The sequence below is a fragment of the Daucus carota genome, chromosome 3 (assembly GCF_001625215.2).
Source record: "Daucus carota subsp. sativus chromosome 3, DH1 v3.0, whole genome shotgun sequence".
NCBI classification, from domain to species: domain Eukaryota; kingdom Viridiplantae; phylum Streptophyta; class Magnoliopsida; order Apiales; family Apiaceae; genus Daucus; species Daucus carota.
Genome location: NC_030383.2, coordinates 466,906 through 485,903, shown reverse-complemented (window position 1 = coordinate 485,903; position 18,998 = coordinate 466,906). Strand labels below are relative to the sequence as shown.

At 36.5% G+C, this 18,998-nt stretch overlaps 3 protein-coding genes across 15 annotated transcripts; 2 read left to right on the top strand and 1 right to left on the bottom strand.

Moving 5' to 3' along the window:
- The first annotated feature begins 692 nt into the window (after positions 1 to 692).
- LOC135151697 (uncharacterized) lies at positions 693 to 2,754 on the top strand. The gene is made up of 2 exons (XM_064090781.1): positions 693 to 2,076; positions 2,388 to 2,754. Exons 1-2 carry the CDS (start codon positions 1,011 to 1,013, stop codon positions 2,423 to 2,425), a joined length of 1,104 nt encoding a protein of 367 aa, XP_063946851.1. The 5' UTR covers positions 693 to 1,010; the 3' UTR covers positions 2,426 to 2,754.
- A 1,356-nt stretch (positions 2,755 to 4,110) lies between these two features.
- LOC108211980 (uncharacterized mitochondrial protein AtMg00810-like) lies at positions 4,111 to 5,412 on the top strand. The gene has a single exon (XM_017383714.2). It carries the CDS (start codon positions 4,111 to 4,113, stop codon positions 5,410 to 5,412), a length of 1,302 nt encoding a protein of 433 aa, XP_017239203.1.
- Positions 5,413 to 5,683: 271 nt separating this feature from the next.
- Positions 5,684 to 18,998, bottom strand: LOC108214054 (uncharacterized). 13 transcript variants are annotated; one of them, XM_017385825.2, is made up of 12 exons: positions 18,621 to 18,998; positions 18,307 to 18,368; positions 17,869 to 18,014; positions 16,993 to 17,193; positions 16,772 to 16,894; positions 15,941 to 15,978; positions 15,744 to 15,867; positions 9,042 to 14,507; positions 8,256 to 8,405; positions 7,892 to 7,987; positions 7,645 to 7,787; positions 5,684 to 6,280 (listed from the first exon to the last, which is right to left on the bottom strand). In XM_017385825.2, exons 3-12 carry the CDS (start codon positions 17,944 to 17,946, stop codon positions 6,004 to 6,006), a joined length of 6,696 nt encoding a protein of 2,231 aa, XP_017241314.1. In that variant the 5' UTR covers positions 17,947 to 18,014; positions 18,307 to 18,368; positions 18,621 to 18,998; the 3' UTR covers positions 5,684 to 6,003. The 13 variants fall into 13 exon arrangements, with proteins under 13 accessions (XP_017241314.1, XP_017241313.1, XP_017241316.1 ...); XM_017385824.2 differs by having other exon boundaries at positions 17,869 to 18,010; XM_017385827.2 differs by having other exon boundaries at positions 17,869 to 17,983.

Here is an 18,998-nt window from a genome sequence, read left to right as displayed (position 1 = left end):
CTGATTTTATTGATAATTCCAATTTTTCTAATTGAACATGTCCTTTTTCAATCGATTTCAACATATATATTTATAAATTTCTCTCATTTAAATTTGAAATTTTATTATTTTATTATCATGTTTTCTTATGTAAATGTTTATATCAAATCTCAATCAGATTCATGTAATATAAAAATATTTATTTTAATTTAACTTTGTTAAATTTATCAATAAATAATTTAATTTAAAATAAATAGCACAAATAAGATTAAAAAATTATAAATGATCACTTGATACATGAAAACGAAACTCGGCAATGGGACATGACTACATTCATCTGCCAACCTTTGTAGTTGCTAATTTCAAATTGAACCGGGGGAAAAAGAAGACAAACTGATTTTGCAATTTCACAACTAAAAGTCCGATTTTCAGTAAATGTACGAAACAGAAAGTACATAAGTGAATATTCAAAAAATTTATGCACTCGATACCTTAACCAAAATAAGACCCTAAACCATGTTCTAAAATATACTGTAAATCATTATTAGGATATAAAGTCTAAAAATGATCTAAAAAAATTATAGAGTTATTGAGTATAACACATCACAGCATCAAGCACACGTTGCTCATGCTCACCACAGTGATATAATATCTCAACATAAAGATACACTTGTAGACTTAAGTGTATTATTTCGTAATTTACAGATGCCACATCATCCACCATGAGTTGTCAACAGCTGGTAGTTAGTTTTAGTAAATGAATTTCAACATGGTATCAAAGCAGGACGACCTTGGTTAGGCGATTTCAGATCTTCATCTCTGCAATTTCTGATCGATTCTCTAGTATAATCCCCGATCCAGGTGTTTTCTGTTCATTTACGCTTCATCTGCACTTCATACTTGTTGTTTTCTCGAGTGATTCATTGTTTGATTCACTGATTGATCTGATTGTTTCACTAATTGATCTGGTTGTTCTGATCTGCTGATTAATTGTTCTGAATTTATATTTCTTCACAAAATCTGATTTCATCATGTCTCGAACTACAAATTCTGCATATGATGCCAATCAGGATCCTTCTAGTCCATTTTACATCCATCCTAATGATAATACTTCTACTCAACTTGTTTCTGTCAAGTTTGATGGTACTAGATACGCTAATTGGAAGCGATCTATGTTGCTTAGCTTAACTGTAAAGAACAAACTCGGTTTTGTCAATGGTACAATATTGGTACCTGATGAGAATGATGTTGATTTTTTGGCTTGGGAATGTTGTAATTCTCTGGTTGCTACCTGGCTGTTGTACAACCTTGATGATAATATTGCTCGAAATGTTCTCTTTAAGAAAACTGCAAAAGAAATCTGGATGAATCTTGGATCTCGGTTTGACAGTGTGTCTCTCACACAAGTCTATTCTCTTGAACAAAAACTGGCTGAGATCACTCAAGGAAAATTGAGTGTTTCTGAATTCTATACTGCTATTACAACTCTTTGGGATAATCTTGATGATGCAGATCCATTTCTTCAGAATACTTGTGCTTGTGGTCTCAGTTTGAGAGTCCAACAGAAGACTCAAGAACATCGTTTGATGCAATTTTTAATGAAGTTGAATGATCAATATTCAGCAGTGAGGGCAAATATTTTGATGATGTCTCCACCTCCTACTGTTGATCAAGCTTATAGGTTGATTGCACAAGAAGAGAATCACAAAGAAATGACTCTTGCTAAGCCTGAAAGTATGGCATTCTATGCAGATCAAAGAGGTTCTGGAAACAATAAGAATCAGTATTCTGGAAATTACTCACAGAAGTTTGGGAACAGCAATGGCCAGGACAGGAAACCTAAATCAGGAGCAAATTATTACTGTACTAATTGCAAGGTTCCAGGTCATAGCATTGATAGATGCTTTAAGATTCATGGTTATCCTGCAGGCTTTAAGCCAAAGGAGAGGAGAATTGCAGCTGCTGTCACAACTTCTGCTGGAACAGAAGGATCAAATTCACTCTCAAATGATCAATATAACAAGCTGATAAATCTGCTTTCTAAACATGACATTGCATCCAACACTGACACAGATTCCAGCCAAGCTCTTTTGGCAGGTAAAACTTGTATGATATCTTGTCTTGATTCTGGTTGGATTTTAGACAGTGGTGCAACAGATCATATTTCTCCAGATTTGGAGAATTTTACTTCATATACTGCTTTTGCCAGTTCAGATAATTGTATTACTGTCCCAGATGGTCGAAAAATTAAAGCTCAACATATAGGGACAGTTGACTTGGGCAATAACATCATTCTACAAGATGTTTTGCATGTGCCAGAATTCCAGTTCAGATTAATTTCTGTTCACAAGTTGTGTTCTGACTTGAAATGTGATATCACATTTAACACTACTTCATGTTTTTTACAGGGCCATTTTCAAAGCAAACAGCCAATTCTTCTTGGTAAGCTCAGAAATGGTCTCTACACCATAGACTCACAGTCTCCTAAAGTTTGTTTTGCTGCTACAAATGAAGCTCATCTTTGGCATCTGAGGCTTGGCCATATTCCATATCAGCAATTAAAGCATTTGTCACCATCCTGTGATATAAAGATTGCTAGAGATACTACTATATGTCAAATTTGTCCTTTAGCTAGACAAACCAGACTTCCATTTTCTAGTAGCAATATTAAGAGTACTGCTATTTTACAACTGTTACATATTGATTTGTGGGGACCATACAAAGTCAAGACACACTATGGATGTACACAGTTTATTACTATTGTTGATGACTTCAGCAGATTTACTTGGATTCAACTTATTAAATTCAAGTCTGATGCAGCTTCAGTAATAGAGAATTTTATTGTATATGCTGAAAAACAACTTAAAAAGTCTGTTTTATGCATAAGATCAGATAATGCATCTGAACTCTGTGAGGGTCGACTAAAAGTTTTTTTGCAGAATAAAGGGATTGCTCACCAGACTAGTTGTGCTTACACACCCCAACAAAATGGGGTGGTAGAGCGCAAACATAGACATCTCTTGGAGACAGCTCGTGCTTTATTGTTCCAGTCCAGAGTTCCAGACAAATACTGGGGAGAATGTGTTCTATGTGCTTCATACTTAATAAACAGAATGCCACTTTCTTCCATCAACAATCAAACTCCATATAAACTGCTTCATGATGGAACTGATCCAGATTACACTATCCTTAAGCCCTTTGGTTGCCTATGCTATGTAGCCACTTGCAAGGTTGATAGATCCAAACTGGAGCCTCGATCTTCACCTTGTGTATTCCTTGGATATACACCAACACAAAAAGGATACAAGGTACTAGATCTGAAAACTCAAAAATTATCTGTATCCAGAGATGTTCAGTTCCATGAGTTACATTTTCCATATCATCACTTAGCAACTGATCCCAACTATTATGTTAATTCTGGCATATATTTACCAACTGTCACCACTCTCACCACAGATCTTTATTCTGAGCTAGTACATCAGTCTGCAGACACTAATCATGCTTCCAGTTCCCCTACACATACTATATCTCATGAATCTGGTTCTGAACATTCTAATGCATTTGATTCTGGAAATTCTACTGAACCTAATTCTGTGACATCTGAGCATACTACTAATACCCAAACCAACACTCATGTTGATCATGTACGCACATCTACCAGAGTTCGAAAACAACCTGAATATCTTAAGGATTTTCAATGTCACACTGCGTATACACATCACAGTGCTCTTTTGTCTCATAATTCTTTTCTTACTGAACCTAAGAGTTATAAAGAGGCATCTTCACATCCACTCTGGAAAGAAGCTATGGACAAGGAAATTGCAGCATTATTGGTAAACAAAACTTGGGATCTTGTCCCTCTGCCAAAAGGAAAGAAGGCAATTGGTCATAGATGGGTATTCAAAGTTAAACTTAAATCTGATGGTTCTCTGGAACGTTGCAAAGCTCGACTAGTTGCAAAGGGGGTATAATCAACAATATGGAATTGATTACGAGGAAACGTTTTCACCAGTTGTTAAAATGAATACTATACGTTGCATATTGGCACTTGCTGCTAGCAGGAGTTGAAAAGTATTTCAATTAGACGTGAACAACGCGTTTCTTCATGGCAATTTATCTGAGGAAGTTTACATGACAGTTCCGGAAGGGATTCCCAATCCACATAATCTTGTATGTCGTCTGCGTAAATCTCTGTATGGCCTGAAACAGGCATCCAGAGAATGGTTTGACAAACTTCAAAGTGAACTGCTTGATCAGGGTTTTGTTAAGTCTAAAAATGATTGTTGTTTGTTCATCAAGCGGCATGACACACACATTACAATAATGGTTGTCTACGTTGATGATATCATAATCACAGGAACAGACATAGCTTCCATTACAGCAATCAAGCAGCATCTTGATATTGCTTTCAGCATTAAGGACCTGGGTGTTCTTCACTACTTTCTTGGTATCGAAGTTGATTATGTACCAGATGGAACAGTCTTAACTCAGTCAAAATTTACTAAAGAGCTTCTACACAACTTGCCTTTTGATGTTTCAAAGAAGGTAGCTACTCCATTGCCTGCTGCACTCAAACTGAATAATGAGACAGGACCATTGATCCAAGATCCAGAAATATATCGTTCTTTGGTAGGCAAGCTTAACTATCTCACAAATACACGTCCTGATCTTAATTACTCAGTCCAAGTTCTCAGTCAATTTATGCATGCTCCACGAGTCCCACACTGGGAAGCCTTGATACACACAATACGTTACATTGCTCACTCATGTCATCAAGGTATTTTACTACGAGCATCAGACCAGTTAACACTCCAAGCATATTCTGACAGTGATTGGGCTGCATGTCCCAACACTCGACGCTCTATCACTGGCTATGTTTTATTATTTGGATCATCTCCTGTAGCATGGAAATCAAAAAAACAGAGCACAGTCTCAAAATCATCTTCTGAAAGTGAATATCGAGCCATGGCTTCTGCTGCAGCTGATGTGACTTGGACAGTAAGATTACTTGAAGAACTTGGAGTCACAAACCTGAAACCAGTCACTCTTCATTGTGACAATCAGTCATCTATAGCCATTGCAAAGAATCCCGTGTTTCATGAACGCACAAAACACATTGAAATTGACATGCATTTCACTCGTGACAAGGTTATGGAAGGTCTTCTGCAACTTACTTATCTTCCTACAACACAGCAGCTTGCTGATGTTTTCACAAAGATACTGCCAGCTTCCCAATTTGATCTCCTTCTATCCAAGCTAGGAGTGGTTTCTTCCCCTCCTACCTTGAGGGGGGATATTGAGTATAACACATCACAGCATCAAGCACACGTTGCTCATGCTCACCACAGTGATATAATATCTCAACATAAAGATACACTTGTAGACTTAAGTGTATTATTTCGTAATTTACAGATGCCACATCATCCACCATGAGCTGTCAACAGCTGGTAGTTAGTTAGATATTTAGATACAATACAGTTGTATATACACCTAGTTAGTTAGTATAGGCACGATGCAGTTAAGTAGACCTGTATATAAACAGTAGCAAGCTCTGTATTTTGTCATTCTGATATATGCAAACACACAGCAAAGTTTAGTATATTCCATTTCTTTCTCTCCAAGCTTAGCATCAAATCTGTTAGTTTAGTGTTAGTAAATGAATTTCAACAAGAGTACAACTTGATTATTATGTAATTGTTCAAAATTGAGGGGGAGTGAAGGCACAATTGATTGCTAATAATAATTAGTATCTATACATCTGAATTCTGAGTACGAGAAAAGATAAATTAAAAAAATTGGAATCTACAAAAGAACATATCCAGAAGGATAGCAAACAATCCTGCCAGACGCACCCGGAGAACTGTCTTGGTCTACAGTGTCTGGCATCGAAGCTTCAAGACTAATTTATATTGCAGGAGCTTACCAGCACATGAAGTTATGTTGATTCAGAGATAATATACATGAGGAAGAAGGGCATTAACACTATGTAACAGGAAAACGGGTCGATGAGGCTGTAAAGCGCACTTATTGGTCCCAGAGGGTTTCAGAGGATGAGCGGTTCAAGTAACCAGGTTTCTTGGGTGTGCGAATATTTTTCAGTGTCATTGTGAGTTTTTGTCTCTCTCCTTCAACCTCAGCAAACTGAAGGCTAAGGTCAGAGTAACGGTCATGCATCTCTTTCAGTTCCGTCTCTACACTTGCATACTTGGCCTTGAGTTCTAACATCTCCTTTATTAATTCATTGATATCTTTAAAGCTTTTAAGGACCGCTTCCTCATCACTGTGTTGCTTGAGAAATGAACTGAAGCCAGGCAGAAAACCAATAAAATTACTTACAAACCGTTGGATTCAATAAAAATATTTCTATGCAAAACACGGTATGTATTTTTATGCAAAACTTACAGCAGAATAGTTTGTCACACTTGTTTGCTAGATAATATAACATATGCTTAAAATTTCTGTCCGCGGAAGGTCAAATCTAATTTGAGTTTCATGACATTAGTATTCTGTCATACATGTAGTTCAATGTTGTAGAATGAGACCAAGATGTGACTCCAAAGATTGTTATAGTTATCTCCAAAATCCAAATTCAGTTAGGCCACTGAGAAATAGAAAGACCAATGACTAGCTAATACAGCATAAAGCCTAAGCTACAAACTTAAAAAAACTATAGGAGTGATATATAGATCTGTTCCATTCTTTTGTATTGTCAAGCTTCTAGTAATTAAGAATATTACAGGAACTAGTTTAAAATGAGTAACACACGAGTTCTTTTTTTAATATTTCTTAAATAAGTATGTGTGTGTGTGTGTATTATAATCATGCTCTTAAAGATTATTTACATATGATATAATCAGTGTTGATCAAATGACCTCTTTTAATACTTTTAATTATATTAACCTTTTAACCTTTGTTTGTAATTTTAGTTCAAGTAATATAAATATTACATTTATATGTTATTGATGGAATTCGAATCCTAAATTTTCTTAGCATATATCGAGGCAATAATATAAATATTAATATACATGGGTCCGGTCCCTGCAAGCGATTGATGCACCATCTTTGAGCGGTTTTTAATCACTAGAAGCTTTGACCCTAAATTTTTTATGTAAATATAGGAGCTACGTCACCTACCAGCTTTTTAATGACAATTTTAGGGTTCTTGCCTTCCAGCGATACAAAAATGCTCAAAGATGGTTACAAACAATCGCTTGGCTGGGACCGGCTTCCAATTCATATATTGTTGATTAAATTTGAACCCTATAACTCTTAATATGTAGTTGAGACTTGAACCCCAAACTATGTTTCCTTGGTATCTTTGGTGCTTAAAATATAAATGTAAATATAAATATCAAAATTTATAAAGTTGTTGATGAGGTTCAGACCCTAGATCTTTGGTAATACTTTGGATATTAAAGTAAAGAGAATATTTTCAAGTATCAGTCTCTCAGATCTATTAATTATTGTTCATCAAAATTTAAAATTTTAATTGTCTTTATATATTTACTTAGCCAAATAAATGGTGCTAACTATAGATAGGATAGGATATAATATAAGAGAAAAAGTTATTGAAAAGCAAATATATAAATATATGAATATGACAGAGTACATATTGCAAGAACAAGATCAAGTTTGTAGACTCGACCTGATGCAACTAAGACCTACCTCTGGATATGCAAGCTTGATGTCTTCTTTGCCCGTAGTGCCTCTGCGAGCTCAATTTCTAAGGCAAGTACCCGTTCTAAAGCATTACCACTTCCCAAACAATTCTGAAACCAAGGAAACATGCTTTCCAGATCTTGATTTGCCTATGACCAAGACTTGTGATTTGTGAGAAACGGAAAGTACAGATTTGAAAAGTAGGTGCTCTGACATTATTTAAAAAGTTATAGAGATTAATGGCAAAAACTACCTTGTTTAAATGCATGAGTTCTCTTTGTAAGTCCTGAACATATGGGTCATGATTAGCCTGTGAAAAATGGGAGTTCTCATTCTTCATCCTCTCCAACTGCAGAAGAAATCAATGATTTATAAAGTGGGCCACTGAAGTGTCACACATTATCTATCAGGAGGTTGTATCTCAGTTTTGCACATGCATTTGATTAACATATCTCAGCATAAAATGATTCATGTACTGGACTACTGAAGCGTCATACATTTATCTAACAGGAGCTTGTATCTCATTTTTGCACATGCTTTTGATTAGCATATCCTAGCATACATGCTCTTTAAGATTTACCAGTTGCCTACTTGCTTTCATAATACAAGATAAATACCTCTTCATGAAGGTGATCTATGCTAGACCTCAAAGTTTCAGCTCTGAAATTTTGATTAACAGCTACATCCTTGGATTTGCGGGGTGACAAATTTCCTTCATTCAGAAGACCATGCTCTGGGATTTCATGTATACCTTTAGATTCAAGAACCTGCAGTGTGGTAAATGTTTAAACATTTCTGAAAACATGAAATTTCTAATAATTGTAGAAAGAAAGAGCCAGATTTAGGGATGAAATAAATTAGTAAATACTCACTGCAGTATTTTGCAGTAATATTGATTCATAAATGTAGCTCAAGGTATCTTTGCATATATAAGTGTTAATCACACGTAGTTGGTTTAATGGTAAATCTCTGTGCATAATAGTTATCACTAAACATACTAATTAGGTCCAAATTAAAATTTATAAAACAGCAGTAAGAGCATCTCCAGCAGGGGTGCCAACATCTACGTGGCATGACACACTTGGTGCTACTCAATTAGAGTTGCAAGGATGCCAACTTTTGGCTTAAACACAATTTTTGTACTAAATGTATTATGTATATATCACTCCCACCTCCTTTATTATATTTTAAGAACATGTTAATAAATTATTTAGTTGATATCGAGACCATTTAGGCACCTTGTGTGGGGGTGCCAACTACTGGAGTTCAAAGTTGTCACATTTGGCGAGGATGAAAGAGACGATAAAAATTAAAAACTATTATTATTTATGATCTGGTAATGATAGGCTTCTATTGAATATGCACTTAAAACATTAAAAAACATGGAAATATAAAATTATTACCTGGATGGCTTGCCCATTAATAAGTGAACTTAAATTTTCAGCTTTTTCAACTGGAACCAAGCTCGTATCAAGAATTTGTTCGCTATCCATGCTGCTCTTGCGATCCAGATACTCAGAGGAAAGATTCAAAGTTGAATCTCCATTTAAAATATCAGTAGTGGATGATACAAAGTTTGACTTACTGTTACTTGCATTGCCAAATATGCTCTTGACTGTGCCCACAGCAACTTCTTCTTGCATATCGGTGGAACTTATAGAATTTTCCAGTTGTTCTCTTCTCAAAGCAAGCTCAGCTGCTATTATAGTCTTCTCCTCCACACATTCCCGCAATGATGCTTCGAGCTTTTCTTTTTCTTCCTTGCAGCATTCAAGGTTTAATATTGCACAGTCCAACTCAGTCTGTATTCTATCATAAGCATTAGTTTTCTCACGCTTATCAGAGAATACTGATTGTAATTCGGCCTCCAACTCCAAGACCTTAATTGACAGCTCTTCGTTTCTCTTCAAGTAAGAAACTTCAGTTTTCTTCCTGTCGTCAAGCTCATTAACAACATCTTGTAATTTCCATAGCATCTCCTCCCCATGCTTTTTAGAAATTGAGAGCTGCTGCCTTAGCTCTTGAAGCTTGGTTTCGTATTGTTCTTTAATGAAAGCAATTCGCAGGGACTCTTGAACAGCAAAAGATGGCCCTTCAGGTCCTTTTTTCTCGTGAGCCGAGAGACATTCAGCTTCAGCTTTGTCTTTGAGCTCCTTCAAGTGAACAGACAAGTTTTTGAATTCTTCTGTTCTAAGAATCTGTTCAGACAGCTTGTAGGTAACTTCATCAATCTGATTCTGCAACTTTAAGGATTCAACACTAGATTTTTCCATCAGGGCTATGTGACCTTTCTGTTCATCTAATTTATCTTTTAGAACAATGATTGCAATTTCCTGCTCAGCATTACAGAATATCAATTCACAAATCTCCTCCTCTGCTATTTCCAGCTTGTAGTTAAATTCTTTGTGCACTCTTGAATCCTGATCAAGTTCAGCCTCCAGGGTAACCGTCTTCCTCTTGAATTCCTCAAGTTGAGGCATTAAAACACTAATCGATTCTGAAAGGACCCTGTTTTCAACAACAGAGGCTTCTAACTCAGATCTTAGGCAGTGAACAGCTGTCATCAACTCTGCATTTTCATTACTTTGATGTGTTTCAGTAGCAAGGCTACGGTTTAACTGTGACTCTATATCAAAATGCGCATTTTGAAGTTCTACATGGTAGCCCTTGGACTGTTTGAGTTGAAGCACAAGCTCCTCAATCAGGCTCTCATACTGGGTTTTCACAAATGTGAGTTGAACCTCTGCCTCTAATACATGCTCATGAATTTCTGTTAACTGGCAACTCAGACCTGTAGGACAAGAAGACTCTTCGATTGGCTCCTCTTGACAATCCTTATGCTGCACTGAAATATCATTTCTAGACCTATTGATATCAAGTTCAGAAGCCAATTGCCTCGAGTCAACCCTATCGGCGTCCTGACTGTCAATGCAACACAACTTGTCCTGTTCTTCCTTCAGTTGAGAAGTAATTTGCAGTACTTTACACTCGAGTTTCTCCTTGAGACCTATCTCAACAAGCAAACTGTCCTGCAGACACTTCAAACTCTCATTCAAACTAGCAACATGAGATTCAAGCTTCACAGAGTCCTCAATCTTTTCCTCTAATGACAATTTAAGATCTTGGTTCTCTTGTGTCAAATCCAAAACGGTGGTCTTGCTACTTCTAAGTTCAGAAAGCGCAACCTCTAATTCAACGTGAAAGCCCTTTTCCACATTCAATTCATTTTTCAGACATCTCACTACTTCGTTCAAACTATTAAGTTCAGATGATTGCTTAAGAGATTTCTCAGTTTCAACCTCTAGCAAAACTACAAGGCCTTTCTTGTCTTCCATTAACTCATCAGCGATTACTCTGCTCGTCTCAAGCTCTGCAACTGTATCCTCTAGTTTGTCCCGAAAGTCTTTTTCAACACGCAATTCATCTTCTAAACATCTTAAACTTTCTTTCATACTCTCAAGATCAGATGCAAGTTTCAGTGATTCCCTAGTTTTACAATCTAACAACGCTGTAAGATCTTGCTTCTCCTGTAATAACTCATCGATGATCATCTTGCTCCTCTCAAGATCAGTGATTGTACTGTCCAGCTTGTCTCTGAAGCCCCTTTCAACAATCAAATCATCTTCCAGAGATTTCAAACTTTCTTTCAGGTTACCAAGATCACATGTAAGCTTAACAGATTCCTTGGACTGACTTTCTAACAACATTGTAAGATCTTGCTTCTCATGCATCAATTCCACAATGGTCATCTTACTCCTCTCAAGATCTCCCATTGTACTATCCAGTTTGTCTCTGAATCCTTGCTCAACAAGCAAATCATCTTGCAGAACTTTGTAGCTCTGTTTTACATTATCAAGTTCAGCAGCAAGATTGACAGATTCCTTGGTCTTACTTTCTAACAACATTGTAAGATCTGTCCTCTCCTGTACTAACTCAGCTATGGTCATCTTGCAAATATCATATTCTCCAACAGTACCTTCTAGCTTGTGTCTGATGCCTTTTTCAATGTGCAAATCATCCTGCACACACCTTAGACTGTCTTTTGCACTATCAAGATCAGATGCAAGCTTAAAAGATTCCTCGATTTTAGCTTGTAACAACATTTCAAGTTCTTTCTTTTCCCGTGTTAACTCTGCAATGATAATCTTGCACCTTTCAAGTTCCTCAGCAGTACTGCCCAAGCCCAAGATTTCTTGACCAAATTCTTGGTGTTTAGAAGCAAGCTCTTGCAATTGAAGCTCGACATGAGCAAGATCAGCAAAAAGCTCTTCATTTTGCTGAGCATTACATTTTTCAGCCTCTGCACTGGAATGAAATTTATTAGCAACAGATTCAAATTTCATTTGAAGTTTTCCGACAAGTGTGTTAGACAAATCTAGTTTAGCCTCAATGTCCTTTATGTCGTGCTTAAACTTCTGTTTCATGCCTACAATTTCTGATCTGATGGTGTGTACAGACATATTAGCCATTCGCTTTTCATCCTGCAGATCTCTCTTTTCTTCTGTGAGTTGAATTATCCTTTTGCATGCATTGTGCTGTGCTTCCTCTAACTTCATGACGATACCATAGAAGTCCTTCAAGTCAGAATCCTGAGAAGAAAGATTACAAGAGAGAGACTGTCCACTTGATTGCAGCTCATAAGATGCCAACAAACTAGCCAGCTTATCTTGCAGAGACATAATATTATGATGTAGATTTTCCTTCGAAATAACAGACTCAATATATCCGTCATTGAGAGTTTTCAACTGTTCATTCAAAGAGGATATGTCACTTTGAAGCTTTTCATTTTCAGTTGCTTCCACTTTCAATAAATTTTCGAGCTCTGATTTCTCAGCCAAACAAGTTACATATTTACTTTGATAAGTTTTATATTCCTTTATCAGTAATTCACACTCCATAAGCTGCTCTTTGAGATAACAATTCTCCATCGTAAGACTCTCCAACTTCGCTTCTGTAATTTGATTTTGTAGAAGCATGTCACTACTTTTCGAAATGCTGATAGCTTTGTACTCATTCAGAGTATGAATTTCTTCCATTGCCATTTGCAACTTTCCCACCAAAATATCTTCAGACTCGGATTTTTCTTCCAATTGCTGTGTGATTCCATACATTTCCCCCTTCATTAACCTAATTTGACTATTGGCTTCAAACAACATTTCTTTAAGAATTTGTGAGAAGATATCGAGGTACAAATTTGTCGAATGTATTTCACAGCGTTCTTCTTCAACCTTCTGGTAAATGTCTTCTTGCAAAATTAATGATTTTTTCATGTCCCCTACGAGGATATCTCCACCCAAGAATTGTTTCTCTACCCCAGGACTTTGATTTATACACTTCGAGAGTTTAGATACACCAGATTCCTCAACATTCTGCAATATATCTGTGTACCCATCAAAGCATACTTGTGATGTTTCAGAGAAAGCTTGCTTCATGAGGTTCTCATTAGTTTCAAACATTGACAAAACCTGGAAGGAAAGCAGTTCAAGGTCCTTCTGCAACTGATCCACTGCTATTGAGTAATTCAGACGCGTTCTTTTAAGGGACGCTTCTGATGCTACAACCCTTCTCTGAAGCTCCTTGTTAAGAGAATCCAGCTCCTGTCTTTCCTCAGAAAATCTAACAATCTTTTCTGTCATATCTTTCCGAATCGACTCCATTTCAGCATTATTAGTTGAAATTGTGTACAGACAGATCGAATGCTCACTTCTAAGGTTCTGCAATTCTCCTAAAATTTGCTTTTGATTTTCCTCAAGCTCCTGGACTAAAGATTCATAGTAGCACTCCATCTCGTCCATTTTTCTTGCAAGACTTTCTCTTTCAATTTTGGTCTCGTCCAACTCCCGTACAAGCTCCAAAACTTTGAGTTCTACTGCATCAGCAGCAACTCGTGATTCAGATTCCTGAGACACGAGATTGGGCAAACTTACATATTGAAGCACACTTTCCGGATGATACAGTTCAACATCAAACCCAGTTCCTGATACAAATTGTTTATTGTTATGTGGACTTATACTTCCGATGCGATCCATAGCAGCATGATTTGATGGCACCAAGGATGCAACTCCTGTACCATGTTTGATATCCTGTAAAATAATAAAAAGCTCCTGCAAATCTGAGTGAAGGAAGCTAAAGTCCCTTTCATCAAAACCAAGGTATGCTTTTCTTTGGACGTCTTTCATCTTATCCTCCAAAAGTGAAAGACCCTTTACCCAAGTATGCTGTTTTCCTTGCAACAGATGATCTGACTGCTCAAATTGACTCGATTCCTTACTAGAAAATGGAGAGGAGAACTTCTGGCTTTTTAGCCGTTCCACATCAATTTTACATTTTGAACACTCTGATTTCAACAACATAATCTCTTTAGCCAGCTCTTCACCAGAAGCAATCTCAGCCACAAGACTAGAAGCAAACTTTTGAGTTTCATTACCCAATGCATCAGCATAACACCGCAAAGAGCTTACCTCCATCTTAAGCTCTTGAACAGAAGATTCAGCCACCTCCAAGCTCCCTCTAAGCTTACTGTTCTCCTCGTATGCAATTGCTAAGCTTTGGTCAATGGAATAGTCTGAACCCCATCTTTGGACCCAATCACTCCTACCTTGTGCCAAAAACTGATGATCAGATGAATCACTTTTCTCCTTCTTAGGGCTTTGATGATGGGACAGTCCGCCTATATCACCAGATACAGTACTCTTAAGGCTATCAATTTCATGCATGCTTGAGCAGTCATTCTTTTCAGCATATAAACTTCCTGAAGTATTAGACGAGCCATCATATCCAACACCTGAATCTGCAGATTCTTCACGTAAACCTTCCCCCTGTGACGGAAACTCATTAGAATGTGGTCTCGCTTTTGCTCTTGTATGTACCTATTCCAAAGAAAGTTAGAGAAGTAAATGAAGTATCATACTGAGCGTCTGTGAAGAAGGACATAAAATATGTAAAGAAGAACTGTAAGCAAATCATGACAATACTGAGGCACATGTGGTCGCTGGTGATTATAAAGATTTCTGAGAGGGCACATATTCTTAGTTACACTATAGACATCTGTCAGAGGTGCAAATAACATAAGTCTACAGTGTCGTGACTCCTTTGAGGCATACATTTGAACATATATAGACATCAGAACATACATTTGAACATACTAGGAAAAAAATGCTTAGCTCACTTCTTCAACAGATGTACAATTTGTGCTGTTCCTTATTACTTGCCTATTTGACTTCTTTCAAGCACTTTTAGGCAAAACAAAAACATAGCTAGGCACATCCGTTTTTTCGTAATTCTTATTTATCAGGAGAAGTGGAAAACAAACATAGTTTGTATTTTAATTCATAAATACATATCATGTCTAGGAGTTCCTTTTTTTTTTTTTTTTGCCTAAAAACGTCTGAAAATGTCAAATGGACAAATTAGATTGGGGAAGGAAGGGTTCAACATGCATATTATACATAATGCATTTGACCAAGTCCTAGTGCTTTTAAAATTTGGGGGAATTTGGGTAATCCACTAATCATCGGCATACATTTAACTATAAAGGGAGTACAAAAATAGATGAATTTATTATATTAAAAAAATATATATATGCATTTGCAAGCACTGTAGTAGCGCATTCTGAAACGTGAACACTGTCTTGACAATGTTATTATATGACAAACTGGGTGTTTTATTACTTTGCAAAATATTACTCCAGAACTTTACCTGACAAGTGTGCCACAGTACTCTCTAAGCTGTATAATTCAATTTAAGGTGAGTCACAATTTTATTATATAACATGTGGGTGGGTGCGCTAGTGAGCATGCATAGTACTCATCCCCGCACCGCAACAGTTACATGCCATTCCAGTCGTTAAGAGTCTGTGAAGTCGTAATAACCACTTTTGCCAAAGTACATTCAAAAGTCAAAGGAGTCAACCAAATCTATTAATCTTAGCCTCCGGTATATACAGAGCAATTTAGCAGTTACTACTAACTATTAATCTTGACTTTGTTCAAGAAAAAGAAGTAATCAATCCGTAATTTTCCATTATACGTTTTTCAATTGCCACTTAGTGCTTAACAATTAATAACAAATCAAAAGAAATTACATACAGAACCTAACAATCAAACCTTGTCCATCTGATCACTGGCATCCAGAGATGATATGCTATTGGCACCAGAATCATCAATTCTATTGGAGTCAGATCCGATTTGCAAACCCCTTTCACGGTGTTCCCTCTGCTGCTCGAATTCTCTGCCAGCGAATAAACACTAATTTAAATTCCTGATATGAGTAAGGAATCCAGCTTAACATAACCATGTAATACCTGAACCCAGTTTTGGAAGTTAGCAGCTGGACTGTAACCTGGCACCAAATAGTGATAGTCAACTAATGAACTACAAGTTCTTCGTAAAAATAACTAGTTAACAATGATTGTGATTTATGACAAGCCATTCAAGAAAGGATGAACCCAATTTCAGAGAAGTCAACATATCAAACTGAAAAGAACTCCATCCATAATGGTTGAGTACTTTATTACGTGTGTATTAATGACAGCACTTTTAATACTCAAATTCAAGTACCATCAACAATAATAAAAGATAAAGATAATGGCATAATAATTAGACGAAAACGAAAGACAGCATATAATGAAGCTTTACAGTACCTAATACACACATGTCTAGTGTATTCTTTGAATCTGCAATCTGGATTATCTAAAGCAGCCTATAAAGTTGCCAGCTCTGCTGTATTGGTTAATTACATCAGTCATCAGCTACACGAAAGGGGTTTTTAAGTTGACATATGTGTGCGCGCGCATGTGAGTAAATTATTTATGTATGGGTAATTCCAGCTGATTACCTACTACCTGCCTTAATAATGCATATATGTTATGTATTCGTCAAACACTAGACACATACAGACTCAGCCAGAAAGCTGCTAGAACTAATAAAAAAATCCCTCATTTTCTCTGCAAACGTTAATGCGATGTTTCATTGGCAATTCCACTGAAACAAGTACAATCCAACTTGAAGTAGCAATCAGAATAGAGTTTTAGCATGACAAATAATAACCAGCTACATACAAAGAGAATCTGCTTCGCTAATAATTACTAAGGAATGAACTGATCCAAAGTTGTCCATCAAAACTTGTCACTCACGTGTAATATGGCTCCAGAGTTGCATCCATGGAGAGGCATTGCAACAGAAGAAGGTTTTGATGCATCGGCATAATCAGCAAGGTTGATAGTAGCCTCACCAAGGATGCTAGCCCGTGATGAACCCTGGGGTCAAACTATTTAGTTCAAATAAATAGCCTCAAGCACTACGGATTAATCATTGTACTAATAGCAAACAAAAAACAAGTAGAGAGTTATTGCACCATGGATACAACAAGTTTGTAAAGCTTCTCATCATATTTTTTGGTTTTTGTGTCCTGAATAAGCCTTGTAGTTTCATATATTGGATCTCCCCACTTGCAAGTTCCATTTCTCACATTTGCTTTGCTCGTCTTTGCAGATGTCTTCCCCGATTCAGTGGGAACAAAAGATATAAACAACTTATCCCATCCACTTGCTGGAATCTACAAATCACAGAGTTATTAAAATAAATATCAAGAAAATGAGTCATTCCATGTGTGTGTACGTGCACAAAAACAAACAGATGAAGGATTACATGTTCCAAAGTGTTTATAAGTTATTTACATAAGATACTCATAGCAGTGAAAATATACTCTCACGTCATGCATATCATCTGCTTTGTGTATTACATATTTTATACACATGTTACACGGTAAAAGCGACATATATAAACTACCTATAAACATTAAAACGAGTATTTCATTTAATTGTTACTTATGACAACTTGCATTCGCAATTCACATGGTAACCATAGAAGTAAACATAAACTTCATCAGTTTCAGATGCTCAGTTCCAGTTATTACCTACCTTTCCCTATATGGTATTCTCAAGGTCTTCCTATATAATAAAGCATATATGATAATGATATATCTCAATTTTGGTATATTTCATGCATCGGACGATATATCTCAGTTTTAAATATATTTTATGCATCAAATAAAAGCAAAGACAACTACCGGCATGATTTATGAAGACCTCGTTTTGCAGATCTTTTTTTGACTAAATTAGAAATTTTAAAATTATATGCTTTCAAACCTAATATGTGTGTTTGTGTGTGTGTGTCTGCATAAACTCAATCAGGGAAGAGCTGAACTCAGCATTAGGAAGAGTAAACGTACATGTGTAGCATTAAATTGCAGCCTAAAGACCACTTTTACTTTTGCAGTCTCTGGCTTCCACTTGCTGATCCTCGACATTGTGGCGAACGCGGATATTTCAGGCTTCCATCACATCCTAGTCCATACAGAACATTCAGTAATCCTACCTTCGACATGGGAACTTATAATTAATACGGATCCTTAATAAATTGAATCAATACAGAACCAGCTCAATAAAATCAGATAGAATGAGTGCCCTACTATGAGTCCATAATTGTATAATGTACTAGTTAAAACAGAAATTAACATACTGGATTAAATATCATTTCTATTACCTAAACATCCACAACCAAAGCAATTTCTAAAACACGGCACTGTGTAAACTAATTCGAGTCAAATTACGATTTCGAATACGAAAACCGATAAACGCAGACATTTGAATCCAAATCCATGACATACCTTGACTTGAATTAGGCCATCAGATCAAAACAAAACCGAAAGAATCTCAGTAACTCGAATCCCTAAAGTATAATGCAGCAGTAAAACAATCAATTCACAAACACATAAAAGAACATCGAATAAATCAAGAAATGCGAATCTGAAACTCAACAGTTTGAGTAAATGTAGTCTCCAAAGGTAAAAAGACCAATAGTTTGAGACACTAAAGTAGTGTATTTTTGCTTCTTCAAGACGTCAAAAGTAAAATATACATACACACATACATGTAGTCCCATTTAATTAGTACTAATATAATAAGATGAGGACTTATTTACCACAATGAGCAGGAAATGGGAGACGAAGTCAAGTGAGCTCAGAAATCAGATTCAAAACAGTGGTGTTTAAATAAATACATACAATGTGTGTATTAATTAATTCAGATGGGGAGGGAGATGTGGAGTCATCAAGTACCTAATTGTGGATCTGGGAGAGAGAGACAGAGAGAGAGAGAGAGATGGGGAGTAGGTGTAGCGTAGAAATGGAGTAAGAAGATTAATTAATTAGGGCTGGTTAGAAGTAATACTACTACACTGCTAATCTAGTAGACAGATCGAGTGGGAAAGTGATTGTGTGTAACTGTGTCTGTGTGTGGTGTGTGTGTTTAGGTGTCGAAAAAGCAGGGAGGATTAGACATGCCGCCAAATCCTGTGATT

What these genes read in the sequence shown, in the direction of transcription:
- LOC135151697 (XM_064090781.1), top strand. Translation starts at nt 1,011, where the DNA reads ATGTCTCGAACTACAAATTCTGCATATGATGCCAATCAGGATCCTTCT. An exon ending in CAGCCAAGCTCTTTTGGCAG is followed by an intron (nt 2,077 to 2,387) that starts GTAAAACTTGTA and finishes TGTTTTTTACAG; the next exon opens with GGCCATTTTCAAAGCAAACA.
- LOC108211980 (XM_017383714.2), top strand. Translation starts at nt 4,111, where the DNA reads ATGACAGTTCCGGAAGGGATTCCCAATCCACATAATCTTGTATGTCGT.
- LOC108214054 (XM_017385825.2), bottom strand. Translation starts at nt 17,946, where the DNA reads ATGTCGAGGATCAGCAAGTGGAAGCCAGAGACTGCAAAAGTAAAAGTG. An exon ending in TTAATGGGCAAGCCATCCAG is followed by an intron (nt 8,406 to 9,041) that starts GTAATAATTTTA and finishes ACCACACTGCAG; the next exon opens with GTTCTTGAATCTAAAGGTAT. An exon ending in AACTCATGCATTTAAACAAG is followed by an intron (nt 7,788 to 7,891) that starts GTAGTTTTTGCC and finishes TCTTGGTCATAG; the next exon opens with GCAAATCAAGATCTGGAAAG.